The sequence below is a fragment of the Sinocyclocheilus grahami genome, unplaced genomic scaffold, assembly GCF_001515645.1.
Source record: "Sinocyclocheilus grahami isolate Dianchi unplaced genomic scaffold, SAMN03320097.WGS_v1.1 scaffold3.1, whole genome shotgun sequence".
Lineage (NCBI taxonomy): Eukaryota > Metazoa > Chordata > Actinopteri > Cypriniformes > Cyprinidae > Sinocyclocheilus > Sinocyclocheilus grahami.
In genome coordinates, this window is record NW_015505182.1 from 1,708,359 (window position 1) to 1,723,669 (window position 15,311).

The following is a 15,311-nucleotide window of genomic DNA, read 5'->3' on the forward strand; positions in this document are numbered from 1 at the left end:
TGAGGCAAATGGTGGTCACACCAGATACTGACTGGTTTTCGGACCCCCCCAATACAGTAAAACTGCACATTTTAGAGTGGCCTTTTATTGTGGCCAGCCTAAGGCACACCTGTGCAATAATCATGCTGTCTAATCAGTATCTTGATATGCCACACCTGTGAGGTAGATGGATTATCTCGGCAAAGGAGAAGTGCTCACTAACACAGATTTAGACAAATTTGTGAACAATATTTGAGAGAAATAGGCCTTTTGTGTACATAAAAAAAGTCTTAGTTTTTTTGAGTTCAGCTCATGAAAAATGGGGGCAAAAACAAAAGTGTTGTGTTTATAATTTTGTTCAGTGTGTGTGTGTGTATATATATATATATATATAAAATAGGGCTGTCAATCAATTAAAATATTTAATCGCAATTAAATCGCATTATTGTCATGAGTTAATTCATGATTAATTGCAACTTAATCGAACATTTTTATCTGTTCAAAATGTACCTTAAATTAATACTTTTCAAGTTTTTAATACTCTAATCAACATGGGCATGGACAAATATGGATGCTTTATGCAAATGTATGTTTATCATTAGTGAAACCACAGTCAACAGAGCATGAAGACTAGACATGTTTCATTATACAACTTGGTACAACTATTCATAAAAAAAATACACACAATATTGATAAATACAAATTATTCTATCTTTCTCACACACATACCCGTTTTGTGATCTGTACATTTTGTAAAAATGTTTTTAAAGAATCTCACCAAGGCTGCATTCATTTATTTTATTTTCTATTTTAATATCTTTTAAAAACGTATCGTTCCTGTGATGGCAAATGTGAATTTTCAGCAGCCATTATAACATCATAACACTTATTATTATTATTATCAATGTTAAAAACTGTTGTGCTCTGCTGCTTAATTTCTATGAAACTGGATAAATTTTTCATGATTCTTTGATGCATAGAAAGCTAAAAAAAAAGCAAAAGCATTTATTTGAAATGAAAGTTAACAAAGAAAGTTTAAGGAGTATAGAGCAGCACTCACTCCTCATCCTGATCTCTATGGACACGATCCACATAATCAGCTCCGCCTACACCTGTAGTTTCCTGTTGTCTCCTTCGCTTCCTGTTCCTCACACCGAGACATATAGCAAGGCCTGTCCAAATACACAAGAGCAACACTTGCTCCGTGTCCTGAAGTAAACAGACACAGAACCACAGGTCACTAAATGCCCCATCTAAACATGCACCCCATGACCTTATCTGAACTTATTCTTACAGAATACAAAGCAGAATCGCCACACAATAACACATTAAAATGAACTGTTACAATACAATTGGGTTAACTGTGGGTAAAACAAGGCCACTCACACTATACTCGTACTCCAATCGCTATAATAAATAATAATAATAATAATAAAAATGGAAGTGACAAACCAAAAACCTCAAACACTCAAAAACAACTATGGAAACCGATGGAGAAAGTGACACATGAAGTTAGAAATCAATCTTTTAGCATGAGAGTTATGATGACTAGCCTATTTTTAATTAATTTATTTTTGACATTGAGCTATGGTGCTGTTTAATTATTTAAAATGATGTACATATGTTGTGTATTGTGTTCCATTTTCATTTGTATGTTAGAATTATATTAGATTGTCTTGTTTCCATGTAAAATAAGATGAATATATACACATACATACATACATAAATAAATGTACAGCTTTAATACCGATACAAGCAGACGTTAACCAACATACCTGTAGTTACCACCAAAGTACCATACTACTATTGTTACTGTGGAAGCCAAAAAAAAGAAGGAAAAAAACAAAACAAAAAACGTAATTCCATAAGCTTCTTACACTGTTTGGACGAGATGGCATAATAATTTATGATGATTCAGCTTTAACAATAAGTAGTAACCTTGGAAATTGGCCGGTTACCATGGTAAAGCTTTATAAGGGCAACCCTAGCAGATCGTAGGCTATTTCTACAGTTTTTCAGCGTCATTGTTTACAGTACAAAATATCTTGGGGAAAATGAATGACCTTCATAATTTTGCTTAAAGATTTGGTTTTAAAGATTAAAAATGACTGAACAATTAGAATTAGGCCAACTCGTGACAACATTCTATTAGTTACACTAAAAAAAAAAAAAAAATCGATGACATCAGAAGTGAATATTGAGGGACAATTTTACAAACAAATGGGCACTAAAATGCCATAAAATATAAATGATTGATGTATGAATGTCATCTTACAGACACGAAACCAGAGGCGGACAGTGACTAAGTACATTTACTTGAGTATTGTACTTAAGTACACTTTTTGAGTATCTGTACTTTACTTGAGTATTATTTTTTCTGGGAACTTATGACTTTAACTTCACTACATTTGAAAGACAAATATTGTACTTTTCACTCCACTACATTTCTATCAAGGTCCTCGAAGTAGAAAGTCATTTCTATGTGGCAGCTTTGAAAGTCAGTGGGTGATATTTTGTTTTGCTTTTTTGTTAAAGCAGTGTTGCTGCTGTAAAGTTATACAGCTACAGTTGTGTTGCTGGGTTTTAAAGCAGGTTTTATTTTTTCCTTATCACTCTGTATTTACAGGATTTCATTGTCCACGCTGTTCAAATGTGGTTGAATCACTACCATCCTGCTTTTGTGGGGGTGGGTAGGGGTGTTAAATTTGTTTTGTTTTGTTTTTTCCCCCATAGATTTTTAACATTCTAAAAGCTCTTTATTCCAAATATACTACAAGCTAGTCAGTGTATTCAGCAGGTGTAATGTATTCTAAGTTGCTTCAGAAGTATTGCAAGTACTAGTAAGTACAACAATAAAACAGTGCATTGACATAAAAAAGGAAATTTACTTTTGGTACTTAAGTACTTTTAAAAGCAAGTATTTCTGTCCTTTTACTTGTAATGGAGTAATATTTGACCAGCAGTATCTGTAGTTTCACTCAAGTAATGGAGTTGAGTACTTTGTCTGCCTCTGCACGAAACTATCACGAGGAAGGTTCTGGCTGTCACTCACTAGGCTATATGTTTAAACTATTTGAAACAATAGGCTGGTAAAAGAAACTTTGTAACGGTGACATCATCCTAAAGTCTCTCCGGTGTTCTGTGAGCGAAGGCAAACATCTCAACAATGCCGAATAACGACAAACATGTGACAAAAAAAACAAGGTTAAACTAAAGTGTACGGCCTAAGCTAAATTCCGCGGCGGTTCAACGCCCTTCGCACCTTGTGTCATGAAAGTACCTGAGGCAGGTGTCGCTCCCAGCCGCAGGTGAAACGAGCGTCCAGAGGATCCTTTCATTCGTTTAAGGAAGGAAAAACGGTATGGATACTCTAACTCCAGTCCCACTCAGTCTGTTTCGACAATGTATGGGCTTAAGCAGAGACAGGAACTTTGTTCAAAATCAAGTCGAGTGCTATCCCTCAGTTGTAAGAGTTAAGTACGACGCTTGGTCCTAAAGCGAGTCGTGTTTGGTAGAGAACTATAACAGCTGTTCAATGGTCCTAGAACCCGGAAAAGTACGGGTGTCCTTGGGAAATACCTAAAAGTATTCAACAATAGCAGTTTCGATTTATCAGTAAATTAAGGTCTGCAGGTAAAATTCCTAAATACTTCCAAATTTTGTTCTAAAACATTTCACACAGTCATTTGAAACGATCTAAAGTGTTTTTTTTTTCAAGAGATTCCTCTCAGAATAAAAGATCTATTCAAACCCGAATTGAAACTTGAAACAGCGTTTTAGCTGTGTAAATAATACCATTGAAAGTTTGTGGTTGGTGAGATATTTTAATGTTTTTGAAAGAAGTCTCTGAGGCTCACTTATTTGATAAAAATAAAATGTAAACAGTAATATTGTGAAACACGGCAATCTTATGATTTGAGATAACTGCTTTGAGATAACTGCTTTCTAATTTATTGTCATTTATTCCTGTGATGGCAAAGCTGAATTTTCATTTACCATTCCATTACTCCAGTTTTCAGCGTCACATATGATTTTATCAATGGAAACATGTTGTTTCAGTGTTGTGCTGCTTAATTTTTTTGTGGAAACTTTGATACTTTTTTAGGATTCTTAGATGACTAGATTGAAATCTTCTGTTATACATATGTTTTTGTCTGTCATGCCTGATCAAGGCAATGCATCCTTGTAAAAAATAAATCATTTCTTATAGGCTAATTCATGAAAAGTATTAATTTCAAAAAATCTTACTGACCCCAAACTTATGAACAGCCGTGTATAATATATAAAACCAATCTGATAAACAAACACACAGCAACACTCATTTGAGTGTTGTATGTAGAGCTTTATTTTTCTATACAGATTATTGTGTCAATGACACATGGTATGAATTTATATACAAATGTTTCTCAAAAGTACAGTTTGACTAATGCCACAAGATACAGTGATATAAAATGATTAGCGATTGCAAAACCCACCTTAAAAATGCACCATAACTGCTATATTCTTGAGCTGTGCATCTGACGTCAAACTGTCTATCAATAGACAATCTGAATCAAACCCAGCAGGAAATCTGTGATTCAGTTGCCATTCCTAACCAGATCTCGAGCCAGATCTGAAAATAATGATTGGTTGAATTTATGAAACAAGTCATTAATCGATTCGTGTTATCTAATCTGTGTGGACCCAATGACAGGCTGTTTGCATAAAAAGCCAATGCTGTTGCACGCTGAGCTGCTAAACTTGTTTTGCTCTCCTTGCCCCGTGGCTCCAAGTGGGATAACACAGCTGTAGAATGTGCAGTGCATGTGCTGCATTGGCTTGTAGATTATACTGAATTTTACCTTTCCATACACTCTTAGGAACACTGCTTATGACACAAAATAATTCTCTGACTCCGTAAAAAGAAGATTAAAGGCTTTCCAACCAGATCACACTTTCATTTCCTTACTTTGATTGATAGTCACTATACAACGCATTTACATACAAATATATTCCATTGAACAAATTGAACTGCATGCATGGTAAAACAGAGATGTTAAAAATCACAAACAGGAAATAAAAGAGAAAAAAAAGGTTTTTCTTTCATTCCCCTAAAATTGTATATATATATATATATAATGCGGGGAAACTCATTTCAATTAAACTGGAGTGCTCCTTATGAGACTAATCTATTACCCACACTACATTGCTACTAAAGTGGTGGTTGCTTTTAATTTTATATGCAAATCAGACTTTGAAAACACAAACATCTTAGCAGATGTCAACAGATGTATTAAAACAGAAAAGACTTTACTGTGGCATTCAAAGTGTTTTCACAATAAATTCACAGCGCTATTCCTCATTCCAGCATTTCCCGTAACTTTAAACAAGCACAGTGTTGTGATGACCTTGATGTAGGGAATGGACATCTGAACATGTGGTATTGATTTTAGCTGCATACCTACAGTTGTGACTGGAATTTACGGGAATCAGGACAAGTTCATCTATGTATTATGTTAGTAACAAAATATTTTCTTCTTAATGCAGCATGTCTATAACATTTTAATTAAGTGCTTATTTGTGATTTGTTGCCAATACAAAATTCTTTAAAGTGCAAATGGTCAATTCTCAAATCTCTTTTACAAATAATTGAGCTTATTTGGTCCATTTAGAGGTTCGGGGAGGCTCATCCTTCCTAGTTCATCCAAGGCAAACACAGACTGTTGCCCTCAGACATTAGTGATCTCTATGCTCGAGTAACCGTGCATGGGACTGCCCTTGGTCCTCTGCAGGATCTTGATGCGATCTTCTCTGGGTGGTGATCCACAGCCGCCTTGAAAAGTCAAGTCTCTCCCAACAGTGACCAGTGGATTGAATCTCAAAGGGCTCTGAGAAACGACAGAAAGGTTATTTATCCTTTTACAGATTATTAACAAAAACAGGTAGGCGCACAGACAAAGTCCACCATTTGTCTTGATTTTGTTTTGTGTCAGTAACAAGACAGCCCATACCTTGCCGACTTTTTGCCTGGGAGAAAATCCTTCCTCAGTTTTGCGGCAGTTTGAGACAGGAGAATGTGTAGGAGTCCCCTCTTTCCTGTAGTCCTGAGCCTGGTTAGTTCTGTACAGAAATAGGCCTACTCAGTCACACTTGTTAAATCAATGCAGCTATTGTTCAGCAAAGTGATCATAACTCACTAAATAAATACAAGCATATGAAATACTGATTTGAGTTGAATTGTAATGATGTATATTAAATAAAAGCAAATTATAACAAATTAAATTACAGAAAATTACAGAAAGCTATTAATAAATATATATTTGAAGTTATTTAGAGAGTTTAAGGCATTCTTTTTTATTGAAAAAAAAATCAACTAATCATACTCAAATCATACTTTAACAATATCTACATAACAAATCTACATTTGCATAAATAAAACCTACCAACAATTTTATATTTTACTATATTTTTTTATTACACAAAAATTCAACATCTTTGTTTTACATAAAAAGACCAAACTTACAAATGTGATGTTCAAAAGCCAATATTCTTTGTGACTAACAGCGCATACATTGTGTCCCAAAAGCACTTAAAAATATTACAACTATAGCAAAGATGTTCACCAGTGATGTGAAAGTAGCGCCGGTCTTATACAGTATACAGTGTATACAGTGTTGCTGTGGACTACACCGATCGCTGGATGGCGCGATTGACCAATCAGAATCGAGTATTTCGAAGAACTGCGTATATATTGCTTTTTGAAATCACCTGCAATTTAGATTGTTATATACTGCTAGACTATAAAATAGTCCTTATGACTATACTGAAATGAAGCTTCACACACCTTGCGGGGTTGAGAAGCACTTTCATTTCCTCGTATAGATGACGATGGATCATGTGTTTATTGCTGGGGATGTCTAGAGCCTTGGCCATGGTGTCTGCACTGAAGGTCGGATCTAGAACCATCACTGCACCGTGGATGCCACTGTTCTGAAGGCTGTCAGCATACTCCTGTATTAAAGACAATAATTTAAACAGGTTGGACATATTATCAGATATATTTATACAGTTTTAAAAATGGTTTAAGTTTCCAAATATGTATTGGGAACTCTGATATTCCTCAGACACAAGTTTGGGGTTGTCGTAATGGCTGTTGAAAATTCAGCTTTGCCATCTCAGGAATAAATTACATTTTAAATTGTAATAATATTTATTTGTTGTATATTTTTGATCAAATAAATGCTACCTTTGTTAGCATTAGAGACCTCTTTCAAAAACATTAAACATCTCACCGACCCCAAACTTTTGAATGGTAGTGTACATTGTATGAACTTTGTATTACCTTAAGATCAATGTCTCTGATCCATTTAATGACACGGTGGCTGGTCCAGACCACCGGATCCAGATCTCGATTTTCACACTGAGCATGACGTGCCTGTATGTTCTGCAGAGAAGTTATGATATTGTACAATATCACCAAAAAACATTTTATATTTTCAGAGTGAATGTGACGGTATATACAAAAATTCTTGCCTCTTTGTCAAAGTTGAGCATTTGCAGAAGCTGAATGGCTGACAGAATGCTGGTAACATGGAACTTGTTGGTGACGTTAAAGATGGTCTCCAGGTCTCTCCGTGTGATAGAGTTCAGTACTCTGCCATCCACCAACTGGTTGTGGAAGACCTGTGAGTATTGGGGAAGCCCCACATCGCCCAGCCAGGTCTTAGACACCCAGTGATGATCCATATCAGCAGCTTTGGAAAGTCTGAGGGACACAAATGTAACACAAAATCAGTACCACCAATGCAGTCTAATGTGTGCCACCTGTGTGCTTGTGCGTAGGTGTGGCCGCTCACCCCCGTCCATTCTCTGCTTCTCTGTAGTCCTCAATAGCTAGACGGAGCTTCCTGCGGTGCATTGGGCTGTTGATGCCCAAACCCAGCTCCAGATCCTCATCTGTCAACCCCAGCAACACCTGCAACAAGAAGCAGCTCGCTGTGACATCATCTCCTACAGACGAGTAAATGTCGCAAGGTATTCCGGTTAAACTGAGTAATCAGTAACTAGGTTAACGTCAGGGCTCGTTGGAAGCATCAGGGGAGTAAATATTTGTTGGACGTTAAGATAAAGTACTAATTAGCAGCCACAGAACTGAAAATGTTATCTTAGAATGTCACTTAATCAAGGAAAAGTTTATAAATGGCTTGTTAGTTGTGCTTAGACAATACAGGTGAATCACTACAGATTAATCACAGTACATTAAGTTTTCTGAAATGTTGTTTAAATATGCAAACAAGGCATTATCTAATTAAATTAGCACTGATTTGCATACATTTCCAGAACAGAAATCTGAACACTGGATAAAGCCAGGTTAAAAATTGTTTCATTTTGTTGACATATTAGAGTTAATGGTTTTTATAGAAGGGATTTTGGATATCTGATTTTAACACTCCAAAAAACAGAAAATAATGTTAACAGGCAGAAAAAAAAAGTTTAAATGGAAATCTACAGACCCAAATAGAAAAAGTATAATAAAATACATTCTTAAATATGTATTTTATGTCTTCTGTCCAATCTCAAATTTGAGCATGTTTTGCATGTAGTACCTTGCTTTAAAAAAAGGCTGAAATTAAAGGCACAATAAACAAGGTAAGAATAGGCAAAAAACAAAACAAAACAGCATTTACCTTTCCACTCTTGACATTCTCTGAACAGGCACGCATGTACATGGGCATTGCCATGACAACCTCCAGCCAGGCCTGCACAGTGACTGCCTTCCACAGAGACATGGGTTTGCTGCGCGTAAGCTCCGCCTGCTGTAGCCGCTCCAGCTGCTCCTCGCCGTCTGATAGGCTGGGATGGTTCTGGCTGGAGAGGCTGTCTGAGTCTGGATTGGTCAGGAGGGGCAGGAATAGGAGGGGGGCAAGTTTAAGGGGTTCAGAGGGGTTGAGAGCAAAACAAAATCGCCTTATCCATTTCTGCACATGAAAGCTTGTTTATTGCTGTCAGAAAAAGCACCCACCTCCATATCCTCCTGTTTTATTTCAGTATTTTCTGCTCTTAAAATGCTTCTTAAATGAATCATTGCTTTCAAGCAAGAACCAGCGGATGTGATAAGGCCTGCGGTCAACATCGACAGGCCTTATCTATCCTCATACAACCCAGACACCCTCTGAAGCAAAACAACATCCACATTTACTACCTCAGACTTTCACTACAAAACCACTTGACCTTCTCCCCCTTACTGTGTGAAGCGAACACTGAATTAGCTTACTCTTTATGATAATCTACTATCTAGACCATTTTACAGCATTGTTTTCTATTACAGTTCTTTTTGTGATACATAGTGCATTGACTACACTGTAAAAACAGATTTTAAGTAAAAATTATTGGAGTATGTTTTACAATACTGTAATTTTTGTTATTATTAGTGAAATTTACAAGCAAACTATTTACTAGTAAACTATTTGGTTAAGCTTAAAATCATACACATACATTTTATTATAGACGTTCCCTATAATATATTGTAATTTATTATATTTTACACATTCCAATAGGCCACCACACCAAAGTCACCGGATTTTATGAAATTTGCATAATCCACTCCTGAAGTTTCATGTTTATACCAGCAGGTGACGCCCTATAAACTCCGAGCTAATGCTGTTGCAGTGATGCCATTCTTAAGGTGCTTGACTTTCAGTCGAATCTGTATGAATTAGATGTATAGCTAATTATTTAGATTATTTGGTGTCTAATATAGCCCACCTAACGCTAAAAGTGTGTCCTGGCAGGTATAAAACAAGATTGAAGTCACCCTGAGGGTTCAGACTGAATCATCCTTCTCTTTAGGCTCCATCAGATTTTAATTAGCTGAAAAATTACCTCTATAAAACTCATTATCTGATGGGCATCGGGGCAGAGGACACCTGTTTCAAACCTTTAGAGGAAATAGGTACTCGTCTAAGCAAAGACAGAGCCTTGACCTTGTTCGAGACATCTGAGAGCATCCGCTGGCTTTATGGAAAAATGGATTTTAATTATTTTACACATTATATGAGAAGGAAAAACCCAATCGCTCTGAATTTACTGTAGTAAAGTTCTCCAGTGTCCTTCACGAGGATGTAAATAGAAAATCCTCATCAAGAAGGCCTACATAATGTACTTTTTATGATATATAACTATATACCACTCATTAAATGTGTAGCATTTTTAAATAGACCTTTATACTAAATGAAATCAACATCAGTTGGTCATGAGATGATGTTTCGGGTAGAGGTGCACATGACCGTGCTCATGTTTTGGATAAGGGTGTACATGATAGACTTGTTCCTGTTGACATATTCATATGAGTTATGAATGTAGTGAGTTTGGGGCATTCTCATCCACTGAGATCAGACAATGTTAGGACACGTGTTAACACAAATGGTGGGTAATTACAAATGAAGAGTAGAGCGGGGTCACCCCAAACCACGGCAACCCCTGAACAAGAGGGTTAAGAGGAAACTATTACATGACAACTCGCACACAAACATACACACAGGGTCAAGAAGAAAGGCACATGAATGTTGGGTTATGTGTTTTTATTTTAAAATAAGTTTTATTTTAATTGTTTTTTTTTTCTCTTTAAATCTTCAGAATGTTAAAACATCCTCATCAAGTCTGTAAATTCAAAGATAGTCTGGTTTCATTGAAATGACCTCTTTTCTAATCTTTAAATAAAGTTCTTTAATAGACTTAATCTTATATCTGACATAATCTACTTTACAAACCTTACAACATAAACTCATTAAAATGACATGGAGAAATGAAGTTCAGTTTAATTTAAGAGATGAAAATAAAAAAGTCCCCCCCCAAAAAAAATCAGTGCCACCAAGATGCAAAGGAAAGCTTGAAGCGGTAAGAAATATGTGATATGTCAGCGAGACAAGAGTCATGACATCATTGGGTTTAACATGAATGGAAAATACTGTTATGGAAGCAGGATGTGTTATGAGTTCTTACAGACATTCTATTTGGACACTTGAGAAAGCAGGAAAAAATATTCCTATGTATTTTCTTATGTAGCCTACTGCAAGCTGCACTATAATCCTTTGCCGCTTTACTAATGTAAGGCCAGCACCTGGTTTAAGTATAATCCAGATTTGTGTGTAAATAATCTACATTATGTGGAAACAAACTTCCCCGGTAGGCTATCACTTCAAAATCTAGCATAATTCCTTACAGGTTATAAAATATGTGTTTTTTAAAATGGAAACAAGTCTAATACATAATGCTACATGTCTTTTAGCAAAGAGGGGCAGTCACATTGGACCACGCAAAAATAACTCCGACAAGGCCTGTCTGAGACATACTGTAACTTCAGTCCAATTATAACTGAATTACTGTCATCATAATTGAACCAAAACTGCCTAAAATATGATTTCATTCCAGAAAATAAAGTATAGATTTAGGGAGGTTTTCAATTCACATTTGTCAAGATTAAAAACATCCTTGGTGCAGCCTTGCAAGAAGACATAATACATAATAAAATATTTGCTTTCAAATGATCATTATACTGGTTTGGCATCTGTCTGAATGTAACTCTGAGGTAAACACACAAAATTCACCTGTTACTAAGATGGGGTCACATTTACCATTGCTTGACGAGATTTTGCGGGGGAGATCCAGTCATTTTAATAGGAATCTGTGTCAGGGTTTTTGCGTGAGGGTAAAAATTGGTCACGCAAATTGAACACGTTGACCAAAAGAGCCGCTTGTTTGACAGTGACTTCATACACCGCTATACTATATATGATGGCCATCGGAACTCTTTTTGCCCGTGCTAAATCTCGCCAATGTGACCCCACATTTATGCAGATGTGCCTCGTGATTAGATTACTGAGGTAAACAGCTAAGGCAAACATTTAGAAAACCGTATCTGGATGTAGCCGAGTAGATCGTAACGTTAAACATTAAAAGTGCACTCAGTAATTTTTTTAGTAAATTTTTTACACCTCTAGTGGTGTGGATACAGCATCACACATTGTTTACAGGCTGTTATGTAGAAATGTCATTTTCAGCCAGAATAGTGTGAAGTTTAGTGATAATAGGTATAGTAGATTGCCTAAATAAAATGAGCGATATTAGCCGGTGACCTGCTCCATGTACAGTTAAATAGCTGTTATAAGGCTCACATCTCATGTGATCGTGTCATGTTAACATTTTTGTCTCATCTCTTGGTTTCAAATGTTTTGATTAGGGCAAAAATGACTGAGTGCACCTTTAAATCTTTCAGATGGCCCTCATGCTATGGCGTATGAAGACTGGAGCTCTGGGTTCATGGTAGTAGCAGTCATGAAAAAGAAGCATTCCACATGAAGACATCAGCAAACACAAGGTGCACAAGAGTTGCTATTTACAAATGCTCAGCAGTAATTCAAGTTTCCAGTTTATAAAAAAAAAGAGACATATTACCACAAATAAAGCATAATAACAGCATAAACATATTCACACGCAAATGATCCCATGTATATATTTATATGAATGTAAACATATGTACATATGCATACATATATAAATATATATTTCATTTACATAGATGTTTTTAAGTGTCGTTATGTACATTTCAAGGAGGCAGCAGTTCTTCCTCTTTCCTGTATTTTTCATGGGGAATACATTTGGAGGCACATACAAATGCTTACGCACACTCGCACACACACACGTTAACTCATACAACTCCATGTGTACGTTCCGCATACACACATCTAAACGCTCACACAATAGCACTATCACCAGTCAGCATCCTCCTCTATATAGTAATCAGGGGTGGAAGTACCATCAAACAGGCCCGGATCCAAGGACTTGCGTTGCGATTTTCCCCGGGCAAACACTCGAGAAAGTGAGCCGAGACTCATCTTCTCCTTCTTCTTCTTACGCTTCTGGTCCTCGAGGTCCTCCATGGACTGAAGCAAGAACAAGAAAAGGCAGAAACAGAGACAGCGAGAGAGGAAGGAGAAGAGAGAATAGAAAAGTAATGGTGGACATATGGGGGCAGGTCAGTCATGTGGTTTCATCAGGAATCTCAGGAATATCTGCACTGCCTCATCAGCACAGCTTCAGGGGTCCACACACTCCAAATTTGGTTTATCAAATTTATAATAATCTATCATCCTGGATTATGAGATTTTTCTTTTGTAGATTTTGATGTTTCTATAGCTGCCCAGGGTTGTTAATAAGATGCCACCAGTTAGTTTGCTGGTCCTGGCTGATTTAAGCTGGTCTTCCAGCCTGAGCAGTTGAAGAAAAGTATACCCAAAATCCCTCTAAAACCAGTCAACAGACCACAACAACCAGTCTGGAAGACCAGTTAGGACCTGCAAACCAGCATAGGTCTTTTGTTTTTTTCTTCTAACACATATGAAGAGCCCACATTTACTATTATAAAATGTATAGTGTGTCCTTGATAATGATTGGTCACAACAACTGACCAATCCACTGTAAATTGTGCCAAAAAACCTGTCCTTTAGCCATGATTATATTTATAGTATAGCAAAGCTCCTTGTGCCTCATGATGTAAGATCGTTGTATTAAAACATTTTGGTACAAAAACGATTTAAAAAATCTCAAATTAAAGGTAAAAAAAATAAAAAATTAAAGCTATTTAAAATTGTTTTCATTAATTGAAATAAAGCTGAAAAAATATATATAAATATTGGATTGAAATTTTTAACTTAAAACACATAAGCAGAACTTTTGTTCTAGATACTAACTGAAACAAGTTTAAGTTGAAGTACTAAAATTACAAAAACTAAAAATGAAAACCATATTAAAGCTAAATAGAATTTTTTATATGTATATAATAGTATATAAATTAACATATTTAATACTTAATTAACATGCCAAATGTGCAAAGCGTACTCGGTTCAGGCTTGTGGAGCACAGCTAATTCTCACAGGTACAAATTCTCTCTTTTGGTTTATCTGCATTAACTACCATCAAGACAAAACAGGCCCCTGAAGCCATGCTAATGAGCAGTGCAGGGACTGAATATTTGAGAAGAGTGAAGGTGGAGATAAAAACAAGTTGGGAAGGCTGATTACTTGGTCGGGGGTGCCAGGCAGCTCTTACATTGCAGAGGGAGTGAGTCCTGTGGCGGGGTGAGTTGATGTCGCTCGGGGTGGATGAGCGGTCGCCGTCAGCAGCCGAGGCGTCAGAGATGATGGAGGGCTGGCGGGAGTGACAGGGGCTGATCCTCAAAGCAGCTGCGGTGGCAGGAGATGGGTGTGTGAGTTGGCAAAAAGAAGACATTTGGTATATCTGAGTATGCGGTTGTGTAGGCCTGTACCTTGCCTGTCCGCGGGGTGAGAATGGTACAGGGTCTGTTGACTCTGTCTGATTGCTGCAGTGAGGGGAAGGTCTGCTTGCATCACCCACTCCTGACTGCCGTTCACCACCGGCTCCGATGGCATTGCCAGAGAGTGACGCTTTGGCACGTCTTTAGTGAGGGTGGCCAGAGACTGCTTTGCCTGGGGTACAAAAACAACACAAACACACCGTATTGCAGAACCATATAAAATTGGGTCTAAAATTGTGAGACCACAAAGTTAAAATGCTTTGATATTTAAATTTAATAAAAATGTTTTTAATTACAAATGATGACATCATAGTATAGGCTTAAAAAATCTATTTAAAATAAATATTTGATAAATGTATTTTCTATTGAATGAAGAATACTGAAAACAATCATTGTTTCCACAAAATTATTAAGCAGCACAGCTGTTTTCTCGATTGATAATAATAAGCAATGTTTCTAAAGCAGAAAATTCAGCTTTGCCATCACAGGAATACATTACAGTTTGAAATGTATTCAAACAGAAAACTGTTTAATAATTGTAATAGTATTTCACAATATTAGTGTTTTTACAGTATTTCTTAATCAAGTAAATCAAAAAAATGAGAAGATCATCTTCAGAAAAGAGATTTTCATTTTTATATATATATATATATATATATATAGACAGTATATAATTACTTAAAGTACTGTTAAATATTTTAAAGTACTGTTAAATATCTCCTAATATTACAACATTTAATATTATAAAACCAAAACTTTGATTAATTCCAGGTTTATCTGGAAAAAGAAAGAAATGTTCAATGTGAACTCAGACGTTGGATGCCCCTGTATATCAATAAAGTTGCATTTTTTTTTACCATTATTCAGTATCTAGATGTTTAAGCTTATAAAACATCTAAGCCCTCAGATCGCTCAGGGTGAAAAACAGTGGATTTCAAAATCTCAGTGGGAGTGAAATCATTAGTACGCTTGAGATGGTGTGTGTTTGTGTGTGTGTGTGTGTGTGTGTGTGTATACTCGT

At 36.3% G+C, this 15,311-nt stretch overlaps 2 protein-coding genes across 2 annotated transcripts in view; both read right to left on the minus strand.

Annotated features, from left to right (window-relative positions):
- LOC107581343 (transmembrane protein 51-like) overlaps window positions 1-1,877 on the minus strand; it is a 5,127-nt gene extending 3,250 nt beyond the window's left edge. Inside the window, exons 1-2 of the mRNA XM_016266870.1 lie at window positions 1,857-1,877; window positions 1,040-1,188 (exon numbers count right to left, since the gene is read on the minus strand). Coding sequence (XP_016122356.1) covers window positions 1,040-1,188; window positions 1,857-1,877 — 170 coding nt within the window. The remainder of the gene's footprint in view (window positions 1-1,039; window positions 1,189-1,856) is intronic.
- A 3,217-nt stretch (window positions 1,878-5,094) lies between these two features.
- Window positions 5,095-15,311, minus strand: part of LOC107565459 (kazrin-like) — a 56,877-nt gene continuing 46,660 nt past the window's right edge. The window contains exons 6-15 of the mRNA XM_016250733.1: window positions 14,282-14,462; window positions 14,065-14,198; window positions 12,773-12,899; window positions 8,646-8,845; window positions 7,815-7,933; window positions 7,492-7,723; window positions 7,301-7,402; window positions 6,803-6,969; window positions 5,970-6,078; window positions 5,095-5,846 (exon numbers count right to left, since the gene is read on the minus strand). Of these exons, the coding sequence (XP_016106219.1) occupies window positions 5,688-5,846; window positions 5,970-6,078; window positions 6,803-6,969; window positions 7,301-7,402; window positions 7,492-7,723; window positions 7,815-7,933; window positions 8,646-8,845; window positions 12,773-12,899; window positions 14,065-14,198; window positions 14,282-14,462 (1,530 nt within the window). The 3' untranslated portion in view covers window positions 5,095-5,687. The remainder of the gene's footprint in view (window positions 5,847-5,969; window positions 6,079-6,802; window positions 6,970-7,300; window positions 7,403-7,491; window positions 7,724-7,814; window positions 7,934-8,645; window positions 8,846-12,772; window positions 12,900-14,064; window positions 14,199-14,281; window positions 14,463-15,311) is intronic.